This window comes from Herpailurus yagouaroundi, unplaced genomic scaffold (assembly GCF_014898765.1).
Source record: "Herpailurus yagouaroundi ecotype Mexico unplaced genomic scaffold, PumYag 77, whole genome shotgun sequence".
Lineage (NCBI taxonomy): Eukaryota > Metazoa > Chordata > Mammalia > Carnivora > Felidae > Herpailurus > Herpailurus yagouaroundi.
In genome coordinates, this window is record NW_024412388.1 from 96,339,989 (window position 1) to 96,355,812 (window position 15,824).

A 15,824-nucleotide genomic window follows, 5' to 3' on the forward strand; every position below is an offset into this window, starting at 1 on the left:
TCCATCAACTAGCTTGTGTGTGAGGTGGCACTTATATTAAAACGATTTTTCTGATTCAGTTTAATGACGCTCATTCCAGTCCTGACACCCGGAATATGATTACATGAGCGAGATGCAATCTTCCTCCATCCAGTTGTGGTCAGCAAAGGCTGAGCTGTCTTCCCTCCCTGTCCCCCACCTTCCCACTCACCCATCATTTGCATTGTGCCGGGTGGAGGGCGGGGGAGGCTGGGCCTCTGTTCTGGCCTGGATGCAAGCTGGACAGAGGCACCAGCACTGGACTCAACCTGGAGGGCACGGTATCTGAGCCTTCTGGCCGAGAACTCTGCGTGCTCCGAGGCATTGCGGTAACTCCTTCCTCCTTGTCACAAACAGGTCCTCATTGGAAGTTGGTCTGAGGTCACTATAGAACACCTCTTCCAAAAGAGATTGCTGGGGGACTGGTCCCTACTTCCAAAAAATAAATAAATAAATAAAAAGAAAGAAAGAAAGAAAAAACTGCTTGGATAGCACCAGAGGATGAACACTGACGACTGGAGTACAGGTGTCAGCTTCTTGGAAGGGGTTGGTTGTGTCCAGGGGCCAGGAGACTCACAGCCAAGTCTCTGCTCCTCTCCCTGCTTGGGGAAGGGGAAGGGGAAGGGGGGCCTTCCAGTCATGACAGCATGTGCACAAGGGCCCTGTTGGGCCCCAGAACAGGAGCTCCCCCGCTGGATGAGAGACACAAAAATGCTCTAGTAGTTACTGAGGGCTTCTGCCCCTCCCCTGAGGGGAGGGAGGGCCAGCCTGCCTTTTATTTACACTATTTTCCGGCAGAATAATTGCTATTCCTCAGGAAGAATCAAGTTTGTGTTTACGGGTGTGTTTAAAGAGGGAAACCCAAACAAAACCAAACAGAGAAAGGGAGAGAGAGAGATTGAGATTGATTTTGAGAGACTGAGGAGGAGAGCTGCGAAATGGGCACCAGCCCGAAAATCCCTTTCCAAAAACTGCAGCAGTTTGAATTGCTGGACTGGAAAACCAACCTAACGTAACGGTTCCAGTGTGAAGCACCCAAAGTCTCCTATATCCTACCCGTGTGAATCTACCTGTCCCCCATCTGCAGCCCTGACCGCCTGCCCGCCTCTCTGTCTCAGCCGCTCTCACAACCACTGACTTTCTGAGTCACCTGTTCCTGTTTCTGAGCCAAGACTGTCCCCCATGGTGGTGAGAGGGTGTCCAGTCCTTGGCAGGTGCTTGGTTCATGCCTTCTTGTGAAATGCTTCTCCCAGGGGTGAGGAAAGTCTTGAGGACCATATCTTCCTGGGCCAGTGCTTGCTCTACAGGAGCTTTCGGCTTTTTGCTACGGGAGCTTTTGGCGCTGGTGCGGTAGAAGCGGGACCAGCATGGCTTCCTCTTGCCCCTGCCTTCCCGTACATGCAGAATGTCTCAGCTCTCCCCTCCCCGCCACCAGCACCCTTGGCCCAGCCACCATCATCTGCTGCCTGGACTATGATGGTAGCTTCTCCCCCTACAAAGCATTCACTCCCCAGCAGCCACAGTGATCCTTTTCATTTTTTTTTTAAGTTTACTTATTTATTTTGAAGACAGAGAGCACATCCATGCAAGCGGAAGGGGGGCAGAGAGAGAGAGAGAGAGAGGGAGAGAGAGAGAATCCCAAGCAGGCTCTGCACTGCCAGTGCAGAGCCCGATGCGGGCTCAAACTCATAAACTGTGAGATCATGACCTGAGCTGAAGTCAGACGCTTAACCAACTAAGCCACCCAGCTGCCCCCCGAATAATCCTTTTCAAACTTAAGTGAGACCTACTCAGCACCCTCCAGTGGCTTCCCATTCCAGGCAGAGTAAAGGGCAAAGGGTCAAGTCTTTGGTCGCGAGGGCCCTGCATGAGCTGTTTCCCCAGTGACCTCCTATACCCGGGCTCTGCTCTTGCAGCTTGACCATTAAGACCGTCTAGCTCTTCCAAGAATAGCACCAAGGCCTCTCCTGCCTGATGGCCTTCGCATTCATTTGTTGTTCTCTTGGCCTGGAATGCTCTTCCCTAAGCTGCCCACATTCCTTCAGGTCTCTGCTCAAGTATCACCTGCGCTCCTCATGTAAAATGGCAACTCTCCCTGGCTCTCCCACCTTCCCACATTCATTACTCCCTGTTGATCGCACCATGCTTTGTCTCCGTAGCATGAACTGCTGCTTGATAGAATGGATTTGTTTATGTATCTACCGTCTGGGCTCCTCCACCAGAACGTAAGCTCCATGACATCACAGACTATTGTCTTGGCTTCTGTATTCCTATCGCCTAGTGACTACTCAATAAATACGTGCTGCAGAAATAACTGGATGGAGGAAAATTTCATGGATGGGGGTGCTTATCTATGGCTCCCCTTCTGCTCCTCCCTGACCCCAGAGTCTGCAGTGGGAGGCATGGCCACGCAGCCCAAAACGGTGAAGGAGAAGGGTTTCAGCTTCCTGTGCAAGAAAGGCCCAACTGTGCTAAGGTTGACGTCAGAACCAGAGAACGCCCTGCTTGGCCTCCCCATCTCCAACCTGCCCACAAATGGAGATTTGTCTGAGATGACAATATGGCTAACATTTGGACAGCACTTCCAACCGGTTCTTAAAACGGCCGGGGGATGGTTAGCAGATGAGAAAACTGAAGAGAGGTAAGCTGGGCTACTAACCTGTTTGGTTGAACAGATATCTAGTGAGACCCTGAGCTAGGCACGGGCCATACAATGATCTCTGGAATACAGAGATCTGCCCTTGAAGAGCTCACATCCTGCGAGAGAGACACATATGCAGATAAAGTTAATAAAATATGGCAGCTGACAAGACAGAGGTATGTAAGGCCACAATGGGAAGGAAGAGGACGGGTACCTAGGACACCCTGGTAGCAGGGGTGGCAAGAAGGCCTCCTGGAGGAGATGGTGTGGGCCTGAGTTTTGAAGGATGATGGGAGTTGGCCAGACACAGAGCAGATGGGGGGCAATCTCTGGAGTGGCAGGAAGCGTATGCATAAAGTCCTCTTTTTCTGACCTTTGGTCCACTGTTCTACCTACCATCTCCTGTTTTGGCTCAAAGGAAAAGCAGTGAGTCTCATTCAATTCATTCTGTCTGGACCTGATGCTAGGCTGGGGTGCAATCATAGCGCTTTGTATTCTCAGGCGGTAGGGACACAGTAGGCACTCAATAAACGTGGAATGAATACAAGATTTCTTGTGAAGATGTGGGTCTGTATCTTCTCTTGGGAACTGCAGCACCAGAGAACTGTTGGGTAAGAAGTGTCAAACCAAGAAAAGAGCATGGGGTCATTCCTTCCCAGTAAGCATGCTATGACCAGATCCCCCCTGGGCAGGGTCACGCCACCACCCAGGTAGATACGGCTGGCCAGGGTCCCAGGCCAAGGCAACTGGGAGTTGGGAAGAGGGTTGGTGGGCCTCGAGGCAGTGAAAGAAGGGCAGCCAGAATCTTGGGAACTGAGGGTTAACCAGTTCCCAGATTGGCCTCACTTCTGGCACTGGGTCGGGGGGTCAGCCTGACCAAGTACCCCATTCTGTGGTGTGCCTGTATTGATTGTCCAGGGCCAGCCCCAGTCTCGCAAAACCTCGGGCAGGCCCCTTCCAGGATTAGGTTTTAAAGGGAAATGCAAATCACCTGGAGGCTGCTTCATGCTTGGAAGAAGTAAAAATCGATTCTGTTTTCGTTAAAGGGATTTTTGGACCCTGTCAAAAGCTCTCTCATCTCGGGGCATGGGGTGACAGATAGGCTGGCAGTCTCAATTACATAAGCAAGCCAAGCAGGCAGCAGCAGGCCATCTTACCAGGAGCGATGCTGCTCTGTGCCCTTCCCAAGCCTGTCCCCCCCTCCCCAAGACAGCCAAGAGAGCCTCATCCCATCCAGTCTCGGAGCTGGCCCTCGACGGCCCTGATGGGTGCTCTCTTGTGACGCTTTCCTTGTGCACGATCCTCTCTTCCCCACGCTGAACTGGAGCTTCACCCACGGACTGACTCAGACAGTCTGGGCCAATCGTGATGCTGAGCAAAGTCAAACACAATTAAGAAGGAAAATCTGCTTAAAAAAAAAAAAATCTACAACATAGAATACATTCACAAACTGGGTGTGTTGGTCTTATTTAATATTGGGAGTTCTGTGTTATCCCTTCCCTCGGTTAACTGAGATAATTGAGGATTTTATTTATAGCATCAATTATGAGCACCGAAATTAATCCTTTCATGGTGCATCTGGGAGCTCAACTGTCAAGGGGGCATAAGGGAAACCTGGACTGGCCATGGGGGTCTTCCCCACCAGCAGAGGAAGGTGCAAAGGAAAGCCATCCTCAGGCCTTGGTGGCAGATGGGCTGTTATTGTTCTATGTGCTTAAGGTATTTTGAGATATTAAATAAACAGAAATAATTGGTTCCAGGAGATCCCTCCCTGGAGGACACCTGAGTAACTCATCAGTGAGTCCTAGGAAAGCAGGCAGAGATGGGAACTGGAGCAAGGAAGAGTGAACTCCACTTGGCACATCAGCCCTAGGCCCAGCCCTGCAGCCTGTAGGTCAGCCCTGCTCTGCAAAGAAGCTAAAGAAAGTTTCTCCCAGACGGAAACGGGAACTTAGGGCAGAATCAGGGCAGGGAGGGTCTGGAGATGGGGAAAACTAAGTGTCTGTTGGGAATTGTTGGAAGCAGCCGTACAGAACGTGGACTATGGCAGAATGTTGGCCTTTGGTATTCCACAGCCACTTGGGGGCTCAAATCCCAGCAGTCAGTAAGAAAAAGAAGGGTTTTCTGGAGCAGTTTAAGCCTACGACTAGCCAGTGAATCTGTTCAGGACAGGAACCAGCCAGGGTCGAGTTGGGAAGGCCTTCAAGAAGGACAAGAAGACGCCCACAATGCAGAGTGTCTCAGGAGATGGACCAGACACCAAGCGAAGGCTGCCCTCCTCTGCCCCCAGGGCCCAGGGCTGGGACAGAGCCCAAATCTTAGGTCCACCCTAGAAAGAGGAAAGGCAGGTCTGGAAAGGACTGAGAACAGTATCAGGTCAGGCAAATGGTATAGGCACCCCATTCACATCGACCAATCCATTAAAAAGCGTTTTGCCAAGCACCTGCTATGTATAGCCAAGCAGTGAGCCTGGTGATGGTTCCAACTGCCAATTCAGGTCAAAGTCAAAGTAGTCCAATTGAGCATTAGACTACACCAGCCAGGGCGGAGGGGAAGAAAAAGCCTGCTGTCCCATTACTTATCTGAGGTTAGGGGAGACACTCCTGAAGGCTTCTTTTCTTGCTCATTCGTTTCCCCTCCCAGAGGCTAGACGTTTCGACGCATGCAGAAGAGCAGGGAGAGGAGCCCACAGGGCCAGCAGTCAGGGGAAGCATGCTACTTCCCATGCAGGTGCCCTTTCCTCTCTCTTTGCTTTCACTCTCTGGCAGAGGCCTCTTGCTCCCTGCCATCCTCTCTCCTCCCTCAGAAAGTAAATATGAGGCCAAGATTGTCCGTCCCCTGACACTGAACTCACCCCTTGATCTACAGGGTGAATGCTAAAGGAAATCAGTGGTCTCCCCAGCGACAGTAAAACAGCGCCTTTTGCTAGGAAAGCAGCCATTAATTTCAAAGGCAGTCTTTAAACTGGCCAGAGGCAGATGTTTTATTTACAAATTCCCTGTGTGCCTAGTAGAGTGGCTGTAGTACTCACCGCACTGATGTTCTCTTGCAGAGTGATGTGACTAGAAGAAACTAACACTCTGTGGCCATCATATAAAAGAAGTAACCCTGGGGGGCTCTGCCTTCCACCTATGTCCCCGACAGTCTGGGTGTAAGCGGAGTGGTGAGTGGACAGAGAAAGGGCACTGGAGACAGTCAGGCTGGTTTTGGAGAACCAGTGCTGCCCCTTCTCAGCTGTATGACTACAGAAATCTACTTGACCTCTCCGAGCCTCGCCTTCTTTCTGTGTCTTCAAAGTTGTATGGCATTTTTCCTACCTTACAGGACTGCTGTGAAGACTTCAAGGGATAATGTATGCAAAGTGCTTAGCGCACTGCTGACACATGGTAGACACACACACATGCTGTTATACTAATAATAAAAAGTAATAGGCAGGTGGCCACTGAAGTTTCCATCGATCTCTTCTGAAACGATCCCATTTTAACTCTGACATCCATCTGTCTGCCCTGTTTTCTCCCCATGGCAGTCCTGAGGCATCACTCTGGTGTCATGAGTCCCCATCAGAGGGCACTTAAGGACACTGGATAGTCAGAGCCACATCGGGAGCATGGCCAGGGAGGTCTTGGCCATGGGTGAGGTCGCCTTCAGGAGAGTGAAGGGATGGGCAGGGTCAGCCTAGAAGGGGTAAATGTGTCTCTTTCTCTTGATACAGTGGCCAGCCCCCAAGCCACTTTATCCCTAAATGTCCTGCTGTGCCAAGAAGCCCACATCTGCCACCTAAACCAAGAGACAAGGTCAGATGACCAGACATTCTTACCCACTCCGGGCGTGAGCAGCTGCTCAAAGAACTGTGTGTGTGCTGGAGGGAGAGGAAGGGGCAGGATGGCCTGTGTCAGACCGACAAGAGACAAAGGGAATGCCCCCATCAAATATGGCCTCCACAAATGGACAATGACACCCCTTGCTCTCCCCCTCCCGTGTGGCACAATGACAAATGTAATCATTTTAAAAGGTCCCGTCACCTGCTCAGTCATTCCCAATAAGCACACACAGCACTATGGAAAAACCGACACCAGTGCCGCAGGGTTTCAGGCCAGGAAAAAAAAAATCGAATCACCAGGACGCCACCAACCGAATTGTCAAAGACCAAATAAAAAGCTTCATGAATTCTCCATCAGCAATATAACGCTTCCTGGCCTAAGCAAATACAGACCCAGCACATGAATTGTAAAGGGATTTTTGCATTAGCCTCCGTGACTCGCAACGCCCAAAGCAGAAACCCCTAATAAATACATGTCTCCATAAAGCTGCCTTCGTTGGCTCTAATCCTGTTAGGGTGAAGATTGCAATCTCCTTCCTGAGCCCCTTCCTCTGATGGAAAGTTCGCATGCCAGCACCATAAATACATTTCTGTGACCTCAGCTGGAGAAGGGACCTCGGGGAGATGGAAGAGACAGAGTCACCCGTAGCCTTGCTGAGTGCCTCTCCCTCCCTCTGATGATATTGCTGCTTCTGTGTCTGACCACGTGATCCGTGCAGACCACCTCAGAGTTGCCCAGGTAGGCCGGGGCATTCAATCACAGAGTCGGGCTGAGGAAGCAAGACTGCAACTCCTTCCATGAGAAGAAAACAAATCGGATGCCCCGCTGTGCAGAAAACACAAGTTCAGAGTCACTTAGAGAAAGTCTGCTCAGATCCACTGAACCCTTGAGCATCTGTGGCAGCAGAGAAGAGAAGGCAACAGAGAAATAGCCTGCAGATATATTACAGAGAAGAAATGCAGGAAGGGTCCAGAAGAAGTGCTCTCGGTGTCTTCTGGTTAATGGAAATGTGTACCCTCCTTACGACACTCACGGAACTCCTCACGGCCTTCTTCCTTCCTACCTGCTGCCCCGTTTCTCTCTCAGTGACAGCCCTTACAAGCACGGATGCTTGTAAGAATACAGCCACTCACCCCACCCCCCAAAACACACTGCACGCATGGCTGAGAAGACAAATGACGGCTTGATTTTCCATGTTGTATAAAATGCATGGCCCCCCCCAAAAAGAAAACTCAATTCAGAGCAAGCTACCACCCCCAAACAAATCACTTGTGTGCCTTCCTTTTCTGATGAGGCAACTCCCCTTGCTCCTACAACTTGGCCAAGCGACTCCCCACTCCTCTGCCCAGTCCTGATGCCATCCACGGTTTCCCACCCATCCAACCTCCACCCTCTTCCGGTCTACCGGCACAGACTTACCCCAGTGTGGTCATGGTGACAATGGTGTACCAAAAAGAGGCAGGAATGCTCGTGAACTTGCTGGCAGAGGAGCCCTTCTCCGCATAAAACATCACAGTGGCAAAGATGATGATGGCCATGGTGAGGGAGAAGAGGAGAAAGCCGAGTTCAGAGGCACAGCTCTTGAGCGTGTAGCCCAGGATCCGCAAGCCCTGGGAGTGGCGCGAGAACTTGAAGATCCTGAAGACGCGGAAGACCCGGAGCGTGACGAAGGCACCGGACACGTCCTCGTTGTTGGTCATGACCAGGCCGATGTAGTACGGCATGATGGCCACCACATCGATGATGCTCATGACGCTGCGGATGAAGCGGTAGCGGCTGGGCGCCGCGAAGAGCCGGAGGAGGTACTCCACGGTGAAGATCATGACGCAGGCAGTGTCCAGGCAGAAGAAGGCCACCGAGTAGCGCTCTCCACAGGGCAGCTCCTTGCTCCCGGGCACCGTGCCGCACGGCACCGTCTCCACCACGTTGGTGATGACCGACACGGCAATGAAGAAGCCAGTCACGTAGTAGAAGACCAAGGCCAGCGTGCTGGTGTGCGGGTTCTCGAAGGCCCGCCACATGGTCTGGCGGAAGCTGAGCGAAGGCATGGACTCCTGGTTGTTCTCCGAGTCGTTGTCGTCCATGAGCCGCTCGGCGTTCTCCCTCTTGCGGTCCTTGTACTCCTCGTAACAGCAGTCTCCGATGATCTCCGGGAGGATGCCATAGAAAGCCAGCTCGTCGTCGTAGGCCGAGATGCACTCGTAGCGCGGGTAGTGCAGCTTCCCCGTGCGGTAGAAGTTGAGAACGCACCGGAACACCTCTGGGTCCCGGTCAAAGAAGTACTCCTTGGTGTCCTCGTTGAAGAAGAACTCCTTCTCCGTGCTGCCCAGCAGCGTGTCCGGGTAGCGCTCCAGCGTGGTCCGCCAGGTCTGGAACCTCCGGCCGCTCACGTTGAGGACGATCAGTTCATCCTGCCGCTTGTTCTTGTCGGCGGGGGCGAGGGGCATGGGGCAGTTGGCCACTGGCATCCACCCGATGGCCGCCGCCCGCGCAAAAGGCAGCCAGGCTGCCACTCCCGCCGCCATGGTGACTCCAGCTCTTGGGCCGGCCACTGCTCAGAGGCTTTGCACACCAGCTTGGAGTTAGTTCCGGGACCCCTGGGAGATGGGAGGAGAGAGCAGAGAACCAGGTGAGTCCGTGATTGCCTCCCAGGTAGGAAATGGGACACAGGGAAGGGTCCATGCTGAGTGGAACAGCAAGCAAAAGTCTTGAAGGCAAATTAACGAAACCGAGGCCACCACCGAAGAGAGGAGACTGGATTCCTTTCCCTCCCCTCCTAGGGAGAGCACCTAGCACAGGGCAGTGCCGCAGTGTGGGATCACCAGATGTTGTTGACTGCCCGACAAATTGTCAAGTTCCGAGAAGGCTCAGGAGCATTTGGAGGGAAAGCCTCTTTACTAGGAAGATCTGGGAAGACGCAGGTAATAATCAGCTCTGAAAGGTTATGGCGTTATTACGAATTTAAATTGGGAGAGGGTAAATGAGTTCTCATTAAAAGAATTTAAAAGTGGGATAAACATGCTAATTTTTATTTCACTCTTCACCCACCAGGGTAATCAGGAATGGGGTGTGGGTGAGAGAGATCAGGTAAACACATGCTTTCTACTCCCCCCTGGTGAGATGGAGGCCAGGGCTGCCCGTGTCTGGAAAGTTCTCCGAGATGGCAGGTGAAGACGGTAGGCCTACAGCTTGGTACAGTTCTGTTCCCCAAGTCCCATGGAGAAGGCTATCCCTGGTGCTACCTTCTGGGACACCTGGCAACCTAGCCTCCAATCGTATCCCTCAGAGCCATGATGGAAAGATGTGGGAGAGGCCGTTAGGTGCGGCGGGGTTCCCTCCCCATCCTGTAAAGGGGGTCCTGGGCTCTTGGCTCACCTGCCTTCCATGCATTGTCCCTCTCCCTCCAAGAGGAAGCTGAACCACACTCACTGCCGTCTCCAGATTCCTCGCCTCCCGTCTCCATCTGCCCACCATCCAGAGCTCCCTCGGGTTATATAACAACACTCTTTCCCATGCCAGTGCCTTTCACCTGGCCCCGCTCCACCCCTGGAGGCTCCTCCAGAGCTGGGACACCTCGTCCCCTCACCCACCAGTCTCTCAACCACACCGTGGACACACCTCCCTGTCACCTGCATGGCTGGGGGGAAACAATGGCTTGAAGAATTATTTTTGGCCTTGAGAAACAGATTTACCTTCCCAAATCTGGCTTTTTAAAGATGATACTGAAATGACTCTGAATCCCCAAATGTGTTGCCATCTGTGGGAAGACATGTGGTGACACAGAAACAACGTAACAGCACCAGGAAATTGTTTGGGGTTGACACACTCATTTTCACTAATCCTAAACTGGCACCCGGACCCAGCCCTAACTCAGAATTATTTGGACACTCTGGAGTTCAGTTGGCTTGACTCCATGTTTAAATCAGTGAGGCAGACGATCTTCGTCTTTCCCTGTAAACCGGCTTCCTTCTCCTGACTACCAACTCCTCTAGGCTGTCAGATGTCTACCACCGCTCACTCCTGAGCTGCCACTAGACTTTCCCATCTGGACAAGGTCAACCCGAACTTCCCTCCTTGCCAAGACCTGCTCATCAGTCAACCTTTTGTTCACGGCTTCCCTAACCCCAGGCCTGTCCCTTTGGCCATCTTTCTCATTGCTTCACCCACACGGTTTGCCAAATAATGAGACAAGAGCTCTTACTGCTCTCGTTAAGGCCCCAGTTTGCTCCCTTCCCACTGGCCTGCTCATCTCTCGTCCCACCCGACCCCCACCGTTTCTCCCGGTCCCTGGGGAACCCATTCTGCTCAGAGTAACCTCCCTAAAGCAAGGTTCCGGTGGTGCCTTATCCCACAACCCACAAAATCAAGTCCAAACTCTGGCCCGGCATTCCAGGGCGCTGTTTCTGGACACTCTTCCTTCCGTGGGGAATATCCTTTCCCTTCGGCCCTCCTCTTCGCCTCCCTGTTCCTCACCCTCTCTGTGACGCCCCCTTGAAATCCTCTCCTTCTCTGGGCTCACAGCACCTTGTTTGCTCCTCTCTTCTGGCACCTATCGCCCTCTGGGTTGGATTACAAGACACTTTCAACATGTCTTATTAACACTCGCGGCTCACTATCGTCCTGCACGTACTCCATGCCAGGCTCTGTGCGAACGGGCTCCTGTCATCATCTCACATTATCCTCCCAGCAACCCTGGAAGCCGCCTGAGAGTTGGCGGCATGCCAGCCGGAAATGGACAGATCGGGGATCCCACCTCGGGCAGGGTGACCCCCACCCCCCGGCCCCCGTCACCCCATGCCCCCCGGCCTATGCTACGTGACTTCTCAAGGTCTTCCGTCCATAGAAGAATGGCAGCAGATGTCTACACAGGGCTGACTGTGTGCCAGGCACTGTACCACATGCTTACGTGGCCCACATCAGCTGAGCCCACTGACGGCCCTAGGGGGTAGACACCACTGTGGTCCCCATTTTGCAGGTGAAGAAGATGAATCATGAGGAGCTTTAGTAATTGGCCTAAGGATGCGATAAGAAAGCAGAGAGATTTAAACCCAGGCAATGCGGAATTCAAGGGTACAGCCCTGTTCCCCCCACCCCCTGCCCCATCCCATAGTAAGCTCCTGAAGGGTAAAGGCCACGACGCCTCAGTTTTTACATGACAGCCCAGGAGGTAGCTCAGTGTGCTGCTGTCAGTAGGTTCTCAGACTGGGAACCCTGATTTTACAGCCGCCATTTGCATTCTGTCAATTTTACTCCATGCCATGCTAAGTGGTGGGGGTGGGGGGCGTCCAGGGTAGACTTTTCTCTCTCCTAACAGACAATACACTCTGCAGACAGATCGGAATCAAAAGAAGCCAACTGAAGTGGCTCTGACTCACTGTGCTCTCAGTCGGGTTTTCTCAAGGAGCCAATCTCTGCCTCAGTTTCCTCATCTGCATGCTAAAGAGAATATTCACAGGCCCCTCTGCTCCCTCAAAAAGGGAGGTTGATTCAGATGCCACAGAAGACAACAGGAATGACAATGACATTCCCCATAAATGTCATCTCAGAGAACAGAAAACCAGCACAAGCCTGATGAGCTCCTGATTATGGGGAAAGAACAGGGGGGTTGTTCATCCTCTGCAGTGGGTGGTCCACATGCTACGGATGGATGTGGGAACACATCCTGTGCATTTTATATCCTTTGCAAGAAATTTACCCTGTTAGTTCCCATACTTCCTCCAGGCTATCGGGAGGATTTGTAGTTCCTCCACACACTCTTAACTGGGTTTTCTAAGGAGCAAGGGAAGTTTGGCAAGCAAGCCCACGACATAAGCGTTGGTCACGGATAATTCCAATTCACGTTTGGTTAACACTCATGGAGTGCTGACAATGCTCTGGGCACTGTTTTAGGCACTCTTACAGCAACAATTTAATTTGTCCCCACAAAAAAATCCTATGACGTGGCCGTCTCTGCCCATAAGTTTCAGGGAAAGAGCAGAGACTCAGAAAGATTCCTTCAAAGTGGCTAAATTCCATGTATATAGGAGTTGATGATTTTTCAAACAGACCATTGACTGAGTCACTGCCAAGTGGCTCTCCCAACCCAAGTATAGGTAGGTATTGATGCTCCCCACAGAAGACAGCAGGATGCAGAGACTCCCCTCCCCCCGTCCCAGGCAGCAAAGAGCACGCAGTGGGGAAGTCCTACATTCCAGCTTCAATTCTCCCCTGAATGTGTGAAGGCAAGCCACCATCGTACTCTGGGCCTCAGAATCCTCATCTGTACAAGGTGACAAATGGGCAAGAAAGTGACAAGGAGCCCTAGGTTCAAGGAATCCGTGATTCCACTAGGATCCAGGACATCAAGGTCTCACTGAGACCTCTTCCTAACGGTTGCCCATGCAAAGCAGGAAGCAGAGCATCTGGGTTTGTTGCTGTGGGGACAGACTGAGCCCGAGCCTCATCTCAGCAGAGGCAGCTCTGAGAATTCCTGATGAGGCTGGTGCCCAGAACAGGGTGCACAATCTGCATCGCTCAGAACTCAAGGCTGTCCAAGGCCGGGTCTAACAGCAGAAGGCCCGGCCTCCTCCCTGGAGGAGAAAGGGGGCCAGGCTCCCAGACACCAGGCCCTGGACCTCTGACCCTTAACATTTTTGCCTTATCCTAGAATGGAGCTCAGAGAGGTAGGACCTTGAGGGGGTTCAAGTGGCAAAGAGTAAGGTAAGAGACTGCTGAGCCAAGAGCATCTGAACCAAGAGACCCTGGAGCACCCAGCTTGCAGACATGCAGCTCTGTACCCTGAAAAGGCAATGCCCTTCCCCTTCCATTCTCCCAGGGCTGCTCCACCCTGACTCCCAAACCTCAGTGCCTGGTGCCTGCCCCTGCCGACCTGAGCTCCACCACCTTACCCTTTCCACCTCAGGCCAAATCCCTCTTCCTAAGGGCAATGAGTACTCTATATACTGCTTTCAGATGAATAATTGAGAGGTAAGGAAGGAAAATCAACCCCTCTCTATCATAAAAGCCTCTAGTCCCAAGGCCAAACCAATCCAGGACGATCTTCCCAAAGAAGGCCAGGCAAAAGCCAGGTTGTCTCCAGAGGCTCAAGCTCTGTTCCCCCTGGTAAAAGGTACCCCAAAAGGAGCAATTACCCCACTGTTACTTTCTCTGTGTGTGTGTGTGTGTGTGTGTGTGTGTGTGTGTGTGTGTATAGGGGGCGGGGTGGGGCTTGGAAGGGGAGGAAAAGTTTCCCACCAGATACCGTGCCCAAGGCCATACTAGCTCTGCACAACCCCGCTGACATGACCTGGCTTAAGCAGGGCTTCTCCGTGGCTCTCACCGCAGCGCTCGCCCCCTGACAGGGACCAACACCTCCTGGAGCAGATCTGGGTATGAATTCCTGCAACAGGCACAAGAGTGCGGCCCCATTTCCAGCCAATGGCACTGCACATGCCTCAAATGCCAAGGTTTTACTAGGACGTGGACGCCTTACAAATGAAAAATCTGAAGCTATTTTTGCTTTTGGCAGAAGAGTTTGACAGTGGGAAAGATGGGGGTGGGGGGAGGCTGGGGAAGAGCCGTTTAAAACAGGTAAGTGCTCTAACGACAAAGGCAAAAAATCCTGGAAGAGGGGAATACATTTCCCCCTGCTGTAAAAAGTCAGCCCTATTAAACAGCTTCTGTTTTGGAGGTAGAGGGCCAAAAGTGGGCAAAGTGACCAGACAGCCTGTCCTGGGGATTGACACCTGACCTGAGCCCAGGCAGGCACAGGGCAGCAAAAGCATCGCGTCACCAAGGTCTGTCCTTCAATGACCTCAGCAGAGTGCGGGGTGTGGAGAGTCTCTGGAAACTTTTACCTTCCACAATTTCATATCATGTCGCTTAGCTCACAATGGGGCCAGTCCAGGGGAGGGGAGGGTCCTGGTGATCCAGGGGGCCTTCTCCCATGCCCACAGGGTTTGGGTAAGCAGGCATGAAATGACAGGGTGCTAGGCTGGGGATCCTTAGGGTACAGGCCTGGGACATACAGATCCTCTTTTCCCACAGTGCCACTCCTAGGCTGGCCAGGGCACTTTCCTGAACTCTCTTTTTCTTCAGCCTCCTCAACTGCAAAAGGGAACAAGCTACTAATCTTTCTTCCTCTGCGGTCCCTTGTGTACTTGCATTTTGTTGCATTCAAGTAGCGACACGGAAAAATAAACACATCAATTGCCGTTTGTGTGCCAACATGTCCACATGGGGAAATGTATACACACTTTGCGTTGAATTCGTGCACGCCCTTTCTACAGGCATTAAATATCCAGGGTCCCTTGAAGTAACGGTAAATAAGGCACAAATTTAACCATCACATAAGTTCATGCAACATGCCAACGTGCACCATATAGGAACCTCTGCCCAGTCTTACAAACGGAACCCATTGTGCCAAGGATCACAAGAAAGTTCAGACACCCTCTCTTCAGAAACAACCACGGAGCCTTCTCTTTGCTCTAAGATTCCAGGTCCGGAACCTCAGCCTGTTGCTGACATGTCAGGCTGCCCGGGATGAAAGCAGAACCTCTTGGACTTGATTCAAATGTCAACGCTAAGCAAGCGCAGGAATTTAGTTGATTCCAGGTAACTTCTCTGCCCTGTCCCTTCCGTGCCCCATCCCCAATGTAAACACCTTCAAAAAGTGAGTCTTCAGAAACCCCTCCCCCGGGCCGCACTGGCCCCGGGTGTCACTTTAGAGACCTTTCCTGCAGCTCCAGGGGTGGAAGCGGCAACCGGGTAGGACCAGATGTGCGGCCCCGAGCCTCTGGTAGGCACACCGCCGGCTCGGTGGGCTGGAGAACTTTGCGAAGCGCCCCAAACTGCTCCTTGCTTCCACTCTCAGCCATTTCTCTCGTTCTCCCCTCACAACGAGCCAGGGGACGGAGCAAGCCGTCGCCACCTGCCGCCGGATCCCGGGGCGCTGCCTGTGGCACCCCCGAGGGAAGGCAGGCCAATGGAAAGAGGGCAGAGGTTCACACCCCCACCCCCAAGCCTCACGTCTCCGAGCTGCCCGGAGGTGGCTGCACAGCCGGAGGGAACCGACGCCCCCGGGCCGGCTGCCTGCTCCCCCGCGGCGCCGGCCCCACCCCCAATCCTTCCGGCGCCCCAGCGCCCACCCACCCGGGCGCAGGAGTGGGAGGGTGCCGCGTGGGCAGCGGGAGCAACAGGCGTGGGAGCAGCGCTCCTCACACTTCCTGGCTCCAGAAGGCTCGGTCGCGTCCCTCTTACCTTCGGCGAAGCGAGCCCCGGGCCCCGCGCCCCGCGCCCGCGCGCGCGAGGAAGCTGCGGCCGGGAGCCGGGGGCCGCGGAGGCGCGGAGCGCCCAGCAGCGCGGCG

General features: G+C 53.1%; 1 protein-coding gene and 1 long non-coding RNA gene across 4 annotated transcripts in view; one reads left to right on the top strand and one right to left on the bottom strand.

Moving 5' to 3' along the window:
• The window catches only part of KCND3 (potassium voltage-gated channel subfamily D member 3), a 208,805-nt gene extending 193,009 nt beyond the window's left edge, over nucleotides 1–15,796 (bottom strand). For 2 of the 3 annotated variants that reach the window (XM_040471305.1, XM_040471303.1), the window contains exons 1-2: nucleotides 15,718–15,796; nucleotides 7,900–9,077 (exon numbers count right to left, since the gene is read on the bottom strand). In XM_040471305.1, coding sequence (XP_040327239.1) covers nucleotides 7,900–9,005 — 1,106 coding nt within the window. In that variant the 5' untranslated portion in view covers nucleotides 9,006–9,077; nucleotides 15,718–15,796. Of the gene's footprint in view, nucleotides 1–7,899; nucleotides 9,223–15,717 lie in introns of those variants that run through there. The other variant, XM_040471304.1, reaches the window with a different exon arrangement.
• Nucleotides 1,729–6,101, top strand: LOC121027686 (uncharacterized). Its single transcript, XR_005788865.1, has 2 exons — nucleotides 1,729–2,659; nucleotides 5,712–6,101. It is a non-coding gene; the product is annotated as an uncharacterized LOC121027686 (long non-coding RNA).
• Nucleotides 15,797–15,824: the final 28 nt, after the last annotated feature.